The 13,294-nt window shown below is 46.7% G+C and overlaps 1 protein-coding gene across 4 annotated transcripts in view; it reads right to left on the bottom strand.

Annotated features, from left to right (window-relative positions):
* MYRF (myelin regulatory factor) overlaps positions 1 to 13,294 on the bottom strand; it is a 129,970-nt gene that overhangs the window by 39,201 nt on the left and 77,475 nt on the right. For all 4 annotated transcript variants that reach the window (XM_019504929.1, XM_019504952.1, XM_019504947.1 and 1 more), the window contains 2 exons: positions 13,102 to 13,274; positions 12,594 to 12,717 (listed from right to left, as the gene is read on the bottom strand). In XM_019504929.1, the coding sequence (XP_019360474.1) occupies positions 12,594 to 12,717; positions 13,102 to 13,274 (297 nt within the window). The remainder of the gene's footprint in view (positions 1 to 12,593; positions 12,718 to 13,101; positions 13,275 to 13,294) is intronic.

Genomic DNA, 13,294 nt, shown 5'->3' with positions numbered 1-13,294 from the left:
TGAGAGGGTCCAGAGGAGGGCCACCCGTATGATCCAGGGACAACAGGGCAGACACTACAATGAGAGACTGCGGGACCTGAACCTGTTCAGCCTTCACAAGAGAAGGCTGAGGGGGGACCTGGTGACCATCTATAAACTCACTAGGGGGGACCAGAAGGGTTTGGGAGAAACCTTGTTTCCCCTAGCGACTCCTGGCATAACAAGGAATAACAGCCATAAATTGTTGGACAGTAGGTTTAGATTAGACATCCGTAAGAACTACTTCACAGTTAGGGCGGCTAGGATCTGGAACCAACTTCCAAAGGAAGTGGTGCTGGCTCCTACCCTGGGGGTCTTTAAGAAGAGGCTTGATGCCTACCTGGCTGGAGTCATTTGAGCCCAGTTTTTCTCCTGCCCAGGCAGGGGGTCGGACTTGAAGATCTACAAGGTCCCTTCCAACCCGACTTCTATGATTCTATGATCTCCCCCAACACTGGGCCTCTGCTCCTTCTGTTCACTTTTATTCAGGTGGTCCATCCCTCACTGTTCATTTCCATGGGTCCATCACAAATTGGATCCCTGAAATCATCCTAACGAGGTCCTTCAGGCCTGGGTCGTCAAACAAGCCAGATCCAACATATACACAGCCTGTACCTCCAATGCTTACACACACACACCCCACTTTGCACAAATACACAGCTCACCCACTATAGCCCTGCACTCTTCACCTCTCGAGCAAGTGTATAGTCTCTTTTCATCTCCCCCCACCACACCCATCACCTCCACAGGCACCCATGGTGCAGGCTACCCTGTATATACCTTGGCACTTCTCACAGACAACCAGCTGCAGTTAAGAGAGGGAGAAGAAGAAGGAGGGGAGGGATTCCCAAAGCAAACAGGAGCCTTACAAACATGGTCTGGCTAATGTCTACTTGAACTGATGGCTGCTCAGCACACAGACACAGAGCTTGAGCCCCTCGGCACATCCCCCTCCCCCTGCTTCTCAAGAGAGACAGAAATGCCACTGCCCTGCAGAACCCCCTTCCCCGGGGTCTGGTTCACTGTAGCTTCAGACACAGCAAACTGCCTGATTGGCTGTCAGTGAGGTCATCTCCATGGGCAACAATCCTAAGCAAACTTACAGGGTCTAAGGCAAAGACTGTTTAACAGCTTGTAAGACTAGATGGGAACTCTGCAATTATCTGGGCTGCCCCCCTAAGTAATTCAGACCTGAGAATTTCACCCAGTGGTTTCTGCATCAAACCCATAACTTCTAGCTTGTGTAGGACATCTTTTTTAGGAAGGAAAAAAGGTCCATACCTCAGTCTTGATTTAAAGACTTCACATAAGAATTCATCTCTTCCTTTAGTCCATTGTTGCACTGCTTAATTACCCTTCCCAGAAAAAATTCCAGCCTGTAACAGCAAAAATGTGCCCCAAGTCAGGGGAGGGGTCACTGACTCTATAATAATGCACTTTTTGAAAATGCTTACATCCTCTCAAAAAGTCTCCACTCCGCCCATTTGGGGCTCCTGGCACCCATGAATACACTGCATGAGGCCCTGGCCAGCTAGGACCCAAGTCCTGTTGGCTTGGAGATTATTTACATACATTTTGTGGGTCCTTCATATGCTTGTGATGGAAGACTGCAGCCAATATGGCACTGATGGGGGATAAAGGACTCTGGTTCCCAGGCCCTGCTATTTAGAATAAAAATGAAAACTGATCACTGAGGCATTGGTTGGCCTCATCTCCGCCGAAGGAAGCTCTGGCTGCAGCCAAAGCCACACTGGTTCTTTCTAGTGAGAGTGCAAGGGTCAGAGGGCAAAGTCCCGGGAACACAGAGGTCTAGGGTCAAAAGAATTATTTGAGCCAAAAGGCCTCTGCTGATGAGAAGTAGATTAACACAAGATTCAGAAGCCCAGGATTGGAGACTAGGCAATTTCTCCCAGAGCTGAGCAAAAGGGACAGGTTATAAACTCCCCAAAGTCCGTGTCTAGCATCAAGGATCAGGGTAAGTAAGCGAGCAGGCTAGTAAGCTAGCAGAGGAACTCAGCTACAACTGAGGTTAAAGGAGGGGGGAAAGAGAAGTGATAAAAAAAAGAGAGAAACAAAGAGGAGAAGTAAAAGGAGGGCAGAGGAGATACTGAAGTGTGTTGTGACTGAGACCTAGCAGAAGTGAGCATCGAACTCATCAATTCCTTTCCCTCTGCAATCACCTGCACACCCATGTGTCCCTTTGTGTTTCTTCCCCATCCCTCAGGATTAAGTATCCAGAGACCCCCAATCCAATTAAGACTCAGTAGTTTTATACATTCTCTGGCTTTCTTCTCTCCCATTGTAAAATTCCAGAATAAGGGACAGGCATCTGCTTTGAAACAGAAAAACTGGACTCTTCTTCAGCCATCTTCCACAGTATGAGTCAGTGACCCAGTGGGAGAGTCTACACAAGATGCTAACTGTGCAGTAGCTGAATAATATTGTGCAGCAGCGCATCACAGCAGAAACAAAGCTAATACGCTACTGTGCAGTATTATTCAGCTACTGCACAGCAGCATCACTAAAAAGGCTTTTGCCGGTGCTACTTGCGCAGTAACTTTATTTAGTACTTGATTATACCAGTACTAAATAAATGTACAGTAACCACTGCACAGTAGCATCTCATGTAGACGCGCCCAGTAACTGCTCGCCTATGCCACCAGACACCCACCCAACAGAGCACCTGACCAAGGACATTCCAGAGACCCAAGACATATAATGTGACTATCATGATCTCTGTGATCTCCTCTTGACCAAATGAGCTTTTCCCAGGATTAGCCAGCCACTGGAGACTCACTCATGAAAAACCAATGGGACAACAGGGCTCAGCCTGAGTTTTGTTGTGTTATGCATCCCAAGAGCACTCAGCCAAGATACATATTCTCTTGCCAGTTGTCTCTCCTGTGCCAAAGGAGGGACCCTCCTTACCCCAAACAGAAATGTTGGATCTGAGGCAATCCAAGAACCCATACTCCTCAGTGTCTAGGAGCACTTCTTTTACAAGTAAGAACTTGTAGGTCTTAACTCCAGTCTAGGGCCTACAAGAAGCCCACAGTGAGGTGGCCAGCTGGGCCAACCATGGGGAGAACCTGGAGGAAGACACCAGTCCTATTCCCATGATCAAAATGCAGACCTGTCAGTCTCAGATTGAAAACACTTCTTTTTGGCTCGGGGTTGAATCTTCACCAGCTGCCTCACCTCAAATTGTAAACAAATGGTGAGATGGAGGAGGAAAGGCTTGCTGGGATTTATCAGCACACCCTGTCAGGGAGATGAATTATGCCTGTTCTCTGGAATAAATTAACGAACTGCCTTGTTCCAGAAGTCAGCTTTGTTTTTGGAAACCATCTAACTCTTTCAAAGGTTCAGCGGGTCTGAAACCACACAACTAGTGGGAGAGGCCAAGATAAAAGATATTGCAAGTAATACAAAACAATGACACTGGCCCTTTAGACCGACACCAGTCCCTCAAGCTGCAACACCTAAGTAAGGGGCATGGCCTTTCATGCTGAGACATAATCCCAAGCACCTGAATTCAGATTCAGAACACATCAATCCTTTCAACCCATTTCTCTGGCATCAGAGAGAGCTGACCTTCCTTCAACAGTCCCAAACAAAACAAAGACCCCAAACCTTTAAAGTAGGCCTCCCTGAATTGAAGCATACTTGCTTTATGAAAAAGGAAGCACTGGTCCTTTAACTAGGGTATGATGATCTAGATCCCTGCATAGGGAGAGAAAGGCAGAGCAGCACATGAGCTAGTCTATGTGGGACAATGGTGCGAGATGATAATCAGGAATCGGGTAGCAGTGGTCCTGAAAAAGAGAGGCAGGGTACTGGGGTAAGATAGTACACTCCAGAGAGAGTCATGCTCAAGGCAGTGAGCTGATCTAGCAGCACCCTCTACTTCAGCATTATCGCATCATTAAGGCAAGAAGACATTTAGAGCCTGTCCTCCCACTCCCATATCAAGCCTCTGGGCTGGTTCTGCTCCTGTTGGGCCTTAGCCCAAAAGTGTTTCTTCCTCTCAAGTGTCATAAAAGCCCATAAAGGATTTTTAGAATTACTAGGTCAGAGAAATGAGGATTATCCCCCAGCACAGGGGAGCAAACCATCCTTCCCAATGGCCCTGCCCCAGACAGTCAAGAGTTGGACAATGGAGATCCTTCACCCACTCACACGGCTCACTTCGGCAGGTGGATTACTTTTGGCTGAGCAGATGTCACCTCTCTCTAGTCATGACATCCAAATTATCCACATCCTCCCAGAATGCAAGGTAAGAAAGTTTTGGAAAAAGAGATTCTCCATAGCAAGCAAGATCTTTCCCCTCCCCACCCCTCCCCTGCAAAGGAAGGAGCATCAAATAGGGTGCCTGAGCAAGAAGGCATTATATTGTGGCAGCTAATGCAGAAGCAATAACTACAAAGCTAATGCCCCAAGGAAGAGACTTTCAAGAGAAGCAGAGCATGGTGTGTAGCCTCCTCCCAGCCAGGATCTTGCCAAAAGACCTCCCCTGGCTCTTCCCCTGGAAGCCAGCCTCCTGGTGAAAGAAGAAATCATGACTTTTCGTGGAGAAGGGTTCCCTCATGCAGGAGATTGCCTGACAGCTGTGCAGAACTGTGCCCCTATCTGGCTACTGTAGAGACCCAGAGTTTTTGTTTCGCTTTCCTGCTTGGAGGACTCTCCTGCTTCGGGCATCTGCCTGATGAGGACTCTCTTCCATCCATGCCAGGGGGCGAAGATCTAAAAACCAGCACCTGCCATACTCAGCTCAAAAAAAAAAAAAATCACCCAAAGTCTGGAAGCTAATTCAGAGACTGAGGGGGCACTGTAGCTCAACACAGCAGAGTACTAAGAGTTTATGAGGGCACTGGAACTGATCCCAACTCCTTTCTGCATCTCTCTAGCTAAAGCAAATGGCCTAATTCCAAGATAAATCCTAACTTTCTAGATTATGGCAGGTGCAAAAGAGATGCAGCTAGAATATCTGGCCCACTAAACTACTGCCAGGAATGTTACTGAATCGCTCACAGCAGATGAACACTTTCAAAGCTTCTGCTCAGATCACAACCACCAATGAATGTAATTGGCCTTGATGGTTTCTATCACCTTATATATAAAGGCAGAGACAGGTGTTAAACAGAGCTGAACAATGCTGGTACACAGCTGAAAAAAAAGCCTTTTTGATATGCCAGGGTAGTGGCCACTATCAAAACCCCAAACACGAAACTCTTGAAAAGGACAAAACCTGAGATGTTTCTTCCACTATCTGGTGCTGGTTGCTGCCTTCCTCATCTAGTGCAGGTTCAACAAAAGAGAAAGACCATGAGAATGTCTCCTCAAATCCCACCACCCATGGAAATCAGGCTGGGCACAGATTCTCTAGGTAGTCTTTGCAAGTGTCTGGAAAGCAATGTCCTGGGGAGAAAGGCATGTTCTGACCCTTCCACTCTGACAGACAGGTCAGACATGAACCTGAACATGTTCCTGTAGTGGAGGGGAGGGGTAAACAGAGCCATCATTAAACATCTGCTGCTTCCTGGCACAGTTGCCATCAGTAAATGCATTCCGCTACACCACTCATTGCATCTGCTTTCATGCTTTGGTGCCAGAATTTAGGTTACCACCAGGGGGATGTTGTGAGTCATGCAAACTACCTGAGTTCTGTTTGTCCTTAACTGAAGGTCTTGGAATCACACATTCTTGTTTGTTCCAAGAAAATACTACTCAACGGTTTCCTTAGAGCAGTACTTTCTGGTTGCTCAACAGCTAGACTAAGTGTATCAAGGCAGGTCAGCCTGCCAGTGGTCCCAGTGAATGTACATGCGCACACCTGGACAAATATAACCAGAGCCCAGCAATTTAGATTTTTCCTAAAGAGGCACTGCAGCCAAACCAGGAGGCCCCCAAGATCAACAAAGATGGATCCTCTGCTCTAAAAGAAATTCCATCATTTGTATTCCCACCAGATTCCAATGCTTCAGTGCATGGAAAGCCCTGATCTGTGCTAGAGTGCACCTTTCCCCTCATGTGATGGACTCCCCAGGCAAGATGGTCTTTGAGACACAGTGCAGACCCCATCTCCTTTCTCCTGCTTTCAGCAGCAGTGGGAAGCTGAGGCAGTTGATGACTAATTCAGGGTGTACAAGGCTGGGCCTTTCCCAAACTTCTGAGATGTGAGGGAAGGCACATATCTGCCTCATCAGGATGGGGAAGAGGAACAGCTCTGTCTGTACTCCTCAAAGCTTGAAAGGGAGGCTGTCTACTCTCCCTTTCTGTGGCCACCCTTCACTGTATAAGTGCCACTGTCATTTAAGGGGCTATTAAATCAGCAGTCTCAATATGACAGGATAGATGGGATAAAACTGCCCTTCTTAAATTAGGACAGGGGTGTCAAACATACAGGCCCACAGGTCAGATCTGGACTACAGAGGTGAATCATCTAGCCCACAGGGATTCTTGTGGTATGGAAGACCCACCTCTGGATCTGGCCCATGGGGCTGGAAATTTCTGTTGGTGGGGCCAGCACCTGGGGAGATTATGGCGTTGTGACATGGCCGACTGCTGAGTTTTTGAGTCAAGCAGCAGTGATGTTAACTGTCCAGGTGCTGGTCGCCCCAAATTTCTGGGTCATAGATTCATAGAAGTAGGGTTGGAAGGGACCTTGCAGATCTTCTAGTCCAACCCCTTGCCCTGGGCAGGAGAGAAAACTGGGCTCAAATGACTCCAGCCAGGCAATCATCAAGCCTCCTCTTAAAGACCCCCAAGGTAGAAGCCAGCAACACTTCCTTTGGAAGTTGGTTCCAGATCCTAGCTGCCCTGACTGTGAAGTAGTGCCTTCTAATGTCTAGTCTGAACCTACTCTCAAACAACTTATGGCCATTATTCTTTGTTACTCTGAGAGGCACTCGGGGGAACAAGGTCTCTCCCATTCCCCACTGGTCCCCCCTACTAAGTTTACAGACAGCCACCAGGTCCCCTCTCAGCCTTCTCTTGTGAAGGCTGAACAGGTTCAGGTCCTGTAGCCTCTCCTCATAGGGTCTGCCCTGCTGTCCCTGGATCATGCGAGTGGCCCTCCTCTGGATCCTCTCAATGCTGTCCACATCCCATGGTCCCAGGTTTGGTCCAGGTCTCCCATGGCAACAGCCTTTAGGGTCATGGTGAGTGGTGGTCATATTAACCCCCATGCCAGCAGTGGTTAACCCCCATGCCAGCAGTGGTTCAGGCAGCTGCAGAGAACAATATCTGAGCCACTGCATCTGCACCATCAGTACACAAGGGTTAATGCTGGCACTGCTGCTGGCACTGCCACCCATCAGGCCACCAGAGGTGGGTCATTTGGGCTGGTGAGAGGCCCCAGAGTCAGGATCTGGCCCACAGGGTCAAATGAGTAAATATAAAAATAATAAAACCCAGTTAACCAGTTAAGCCTCCATTATTAAACCAAGTAGCTGGAACAAGAGCAGCGTTTGATTCCAAACATTGGCACATATACCATTATCCAAAACAAAGGACTTTGTTGGCAGAGGGGTTCTGCTGGCTTTTGTTTTATGACATTTTGTCTACCTGTGAAATTGTGAGACAGAAGACTTTTATCTGAGGGCTAGACCATCTCCTGCTGTTTGAATCCAATTATGTTAGGAGAAATTAAATGTTGTGCATTGTTTATAAACAAGATGGCACTACAGAAATAACAGACTCCAGTATCAAATTTTCCTCCTAAGAGGAGCAACATTCAACACCCCCAAACATGGCTAACTGCTTGGGTCAAAAATGGGCTAACACCAGCATCAGGAGAGGGACCCAGTTTTCAAGGAGAGAAATTATAAGCAGGCATTCCTGTCACACCAAGATGGAGCAAATGTACTCATAGAACTCAAAGCAGGCCAAAAAGAACTAAAGAAAGACCTGAAATAATAGCTGCAGAGTTCATAAAAAGACTAAAAACACCATCCACAGGTTTCTGAGAAAGGAAAACATTCAGGGAGAGGCAGAATCTTTGGGTGCAGCCTACCAAATATCTAGACAGATGGGGAAGTCCAACTGCAACACTTCAAGTCTGGAATGGTGAGATGGCTCAGTCAGATCAGATCAGAGAAGCAACGAGTCTCATAGACTACAGGTTTTCCGCAAATTCCGGGACATGAGAAAAAGCTTTGGCTAATTTGGAATTTACTAGCAGAGAGGCTCTACAGCAAAATCCAAAGGAGCACAGAAACCAGATTGAGAAGGAACTCAAAAGGACATACACTGCAGTGAAAGTCAGCTATCAGGATGTGGAATTTGGCAGGTGGCTTAGGCAAGACCACACATTCACAACAATTTTCTTTCCTGTATGTAAACCACAGAGGCCCAATGGGGAGAAGTCAAACTACCCCTGCTTAAATAATGCAAAAGACCATTATCTCCAAGCGGAAAATATTCATAGGAGACTTATTTGACTTAGTTAAACATAATTGTACAAATTAATAGCTAGAAAGATGTGCATGAAGGGTTTCTAGCCAGTGTGATTAACCCAGTTCTGAAAGTCCAGCAGCAATTACCACCAGAAATTAGACTGAGTTACAAAGAAACATTCCAAGTCCTTGACACACAATTTAGAGTCAACCACCAGCCTGAGCTGGCCAAAGCACAACTAAGAGCCACAACCAAAAGGAAGTGTTTCCACCTACACTAGCAAAAGATCTGTAGAGGCTTATGTTCCTGGTGCAGGCAGCAGATGTTTGCAATTGAAAGTGGATCCAAAGAACATGGAGAAAGCTGCCTTCTCCACAGGATGAAGCTTGGAACAATGTAAAGTGATGAATCTGAGTTTGCGCAAAGCACCTGCTACATTTGAAAGGCCAGTGGAAAAAGTATTATTAAATGCCATTCTTCCCTCTGTCTGTTTGTCAGACATAGGTATTATTCTAAATCTTTGAAACAAGAACTGTACATCGTACATTTTACAAAGGGTGTGAGATAAAATGAAGGTTCCCAGTCTTAGACTGAACACAAAGGAACACAAGAGGTTTTATAGAAGAGGCAGTTTATCTTGGACCCCAAACAGCAAGGGGAGTGTTTCCATTGACAAAAAAAGAACCAGCCAAATCTTTCCACAGATTCTGCACTTTCCATACAAGCAGAAGAAGGTAGGGCACTGCTCCTGTTACGCACGATTTAATTCCGGTGCTTGCCAATATTGGCAGAGAAAAGGAATCCGTTTCAATGTTCAGCAAAATGTGATTTAGTTTTTAGAACTGAAAAAGGCTCCTGTAGTTAGTTGTTCCTGTCTTGGCCGACTTGCATTTCCAAAGTCCTTTCATATTGGACATAGATATAGGTGCTTATGGTAACGGAGGCAAAATTGACACAAAAATACTATGGATTTGAGCAGGCAATGCCCTATAACAGCAAAAGTCTAAGCTCTCCAAAGTTAAAGGAACTCTGAGCTGCAGCTGAATTTACAGAGGAATTTCATTATTATATGTATGAGAAGAAGTCTGAGGTCAGGAAGGATTGTACATCCTTGCAGTGGTTCTTTAGATTCAGGAATTCTGAGAGGCACTTTGCTCAGTAGTTGGAAAACTTCACTGTCATGATGTCACAGTTATACACACGGCTGGACCCAAACACAGTAATGCTGATGCCTGATCCTGATGGCCTTGCTAGGGAGCTAACTGCAAATGCTGTACTAAGGAGAAGAACAAGGAATTCATTAGAATCACAGCTGAAGGGGATGACAGTACTCAAAAAAAAGATGAATATCTTCTCTTCCCATAACTGCAGATGCGCAAATGATCCTGGCACACTGGATGCAACGATGCAAGAACGGAGTTTAGAGTGTAAAGGGCTTCCTGAAAGGGAAGCTGTTGTTGCCCTCATCTCTCCTGCTCTTACCTGTGGCACATTATAATGTTTTGGTGTGTCAATATTGGTCCTTATAGCTGTGGGCAAGTGGTAAATTTGGGGGGTTCCTTTAGCTAATAATCATCTATGAGTGCAGTCAACTGGATTTGATAGTCCAGGAGGCCCTTTCCAATCCAAAATTCCCATATTCCCAGACTGTTGCATGATGTATCAAACAGCAGCCAAAGAGAGTACAGAGTACCCCTCATTCCTCATACTTCGACATAAACTCAGGACAGACTTCAGCAAACCTCTTTTATGGGGTTCCTGATGAGGAACAAGAGAATGGGACCATCTGGATAATCTAATAACGCGATGATCCAGACCTGAAGGATCTCATGTCCTTGCCAGGAAACATCTGAACCTAACCTTTCATACATGGAAAAGTCACATGGGAAAACTTTTAGAAGACAATACCTGGTCTGGTTCTGCAACCCCAGGAGAAAGAAGGGTAGCAGCCCTTAGTTAAAAAGGCCTCAAGAAGAATTGTATAGAGAGTATGGACCTGAATAAATAAAATAGATATAAAGAATACAGCTGACTCTCAAGACTAACCCAAAGTTATCCATAACAACCATTTGAGAAAGAACCATAAGCACAGGACTTCAACAGGCATGATGCCCAAAACTGGGGACAGAAGCTGACTTGGAGAAATTGTTGCAGTAATGAATTCTCCATTAGAAAAGAATTTGTGACAAGCAGATTTGATAGGAACAACACACATTCCTTGGGCAGTCCTTGGAAAGGACCTGTCCCAGGTGGCAAGAGGAGAAAAACTCCAAGGAGATTTGGACGGAAGTATAATTGTTTTGTGTTGGTCATGGGAAAATGTCACAATAGAAAGATTCAGCAAAAAGATGAATAGTTAAGACTTCAAAACTGGAAACTGATTATAATATTTCTTTTTTCTTGCCTGGGATGGGTAATATTTGAGGCATTACTATTTTAAGCTCCATTGGAGTGAGAGGTTCAGAGAAGAGATATGTTGTTGTGAGTTAGGCATCACTTCAACCCTTCATTTAAGACAGCTGTAAGGAAGAGCTGAGCTCTTTTATCAAAATAGATCATCGTGACTATAGTAGCCTCCAGTTGAAATGCAGTATTTGTCCTCACCCTAAACAAGGGCAAAGGCAATTCAGCTGTAAGCCAAGGGATCCCACTGGGCATTGTTTTGTAAAAGAAAGGGAGGAAACCAGTAAAGCTAAAACCTAAAAGACCACAAAAAAGCATGAGACGCAACCAGAACAAGCAGGACCTAAGAAAAGACTACCGAGAGAGAAAGAGAGAGAGAACGCATTTTGGCTGTGTGCTGGCTGAAAGAGGCTTGAAGCTGGAAGCAAGGACTGTCTCCTGCCATTAGATACCTGCCATATACAGAACAGGACTGTGTGCATTCTTTGTCAACAGGCACGGCTGCAACGAAGAAATACGTGGCTCCACCATCATTTCTTCTTCCAATAGGAACAACCTACAACGTCACTTGGATCACAGGAGAAGTAACAGGGACATGGGATGGGCTAACTAGCAAATCCTGAATAAGGCAGCCACATGGCACACATTTTAGCAAGGAGTCTTGTACCACTAGGGTCAGCATCCAACCCTCAATAAACAAACCTTCCTGTGGTCCCTTCTTGGGGCTGGCCTCACCAGGGTCCCTTGGACTTTCCCCTAGATGTTGTTCTGGTGAAGCCCAACAACCGTTGCATCTTTTTTGGTATCAGAGATAACAAAAACCCTCCCTGTGCTCTGAAATAGGACCCACAGCAAATACTGGCTGTGTGGAAACACAGGAGGAGAAAGGGGCGTTTACAGGATTAGCAGTTCCTGGAATCCAGCCTGCTGCTTGCCAGTTTTCTGTCACCTTTCTGGAATGCAAGGAGGATTTGCAACAATTTCTTCCTGAACATTCATCTTGCTCATCCCACCAGCTGCACTTGTGCACTCCCTCCGCCTTCCTCTTGGCCCCTCCCCATCCATGTACTGTAAGCCACCCACCCATCCTTCCCTTCCATCTCCATTCTCCTTTATGGCTTCCTAGCATTTCCCTTTCTCCATTTCTCCTTCCTTCTTCCTTTATCTATTCCTTCTTTTCTTTCCATCACTTGTTCCTCCCCACTACTTCTTCCCTTTCTCCTTCCAGCTCCTTTAGTTTTTCCCTCCCACATCCATCCTTCATGGCATTCCTTGTCTCTGTCTCTCCCTCCTTCCCTCCTGTCTCACTATGCTGCTCCCCATCTCTCTCCCAGCTACCAGCGGCTGCTGAGAGCACTGAGCCCACTCTTTCAAAACACTACATCTCACACTCAGATGAAAATACCCATTTTAAAAATCAAGGCTGGAGCTGGAGATCCCTCTAGACCAAACCACACCTCAAAATAGCTGTGCTTAGTGTCACTGGCTCCTGCTCATTTAGGCTGGACTGTGGTCCTGACAGCACATGCGGAGGCTTCCCTCTCCAGCCAAACCTGCCTTTGATGGGACAAGCATCCTTATTCCTGGCAACCTCTCTCACCTTCCCAGTTTGCAAAGAATTAAGTTTCCCCCAAGCAAAATTACATGGGAGACAGCACCTCTTCCCCAGGGCAGGCTGGCAGGGATCCAGGGAACCCAGGACAGTGACCCTTGGGAACCTCTTGCAGGGTGAGAGGCATGTGTGGCTGTCTGTGGGGAGTGCAGCAGTTACTCACAGCTCCTTGTAGTTGGCATCGTACAGAGTTGCCCACTTGTTCTGCTGGTGTGGCTGCCACTTTATGGACTGGTAGTTGGGATCCAGGTAAGAGCCATTTAGGCTGTCATTATCTTGAACCAGGCCTATAACAACAGGAAAATACTGATTTAAACCATTCCATAAGGACTCCTGTCAGGCAAGAGCTCCCTGCACCCCCCGCTGCACCCAGAGTAGTATGAGGAAAAAGGTCCTCACTGCCTACTCACTCAGCCTGGGGTCCTTTCCCCTGACTGAGAAGCATGGCACAGCTGAGTCTAGGGCCAGAAGGAGAGGAGTTCCCATATTTTGCACGTTCAGTGCTGGGAACTCTGCTCTCGTTCACTTCTCCAAGACAGCACCCCCCTGCCTATACCCAGCAGACATTTTTCCTCTATTCCATCCCCCATCCCACCTGCTGGCACTGGGGAGGTGTATGGAAGCTGGTATGGTCAGGGGAGCAGGGAGGAGAGGGGGCAAAAAGAACATACCTGGTGAGAGTGCCCCCTGTTGGTGCCAGGGAGGCGTTTGGACTCTGTCAAGGCTGAGTGGCACAGACCCCATACCTGGCTCCTGTTTTATCATCCCGTTGAGCATCTGCGCATTAAGGGTATTGGGGGGCGACTCGGAGTGTTTCCTCTTCTTGGCAGGGTGCACTGGGAGGCTGCAGAGAGCGATCGGGAA

Source organism: Gavialis gangeticus, unplaced genomic scaffold (assembly GCF_001723915.1).
Source record: "Gavialis gangeticus isolate Ggan-Ray unplaced genomic scaffold, GavGan_comp1, whole genome shotgun sequence".
In the NCBI taxonomy this organism is placed as follows: domain Eukaryota; kingdom Metazoa; phylum Chordata; order Crocodylia; family Gavialidae; genus Gavialis; species Gavialis gangeticus.
Note: the sequence above shows the minus strand (reverse complement) of the source record. Positions and strands in the feature narration are given on the sequence as shown.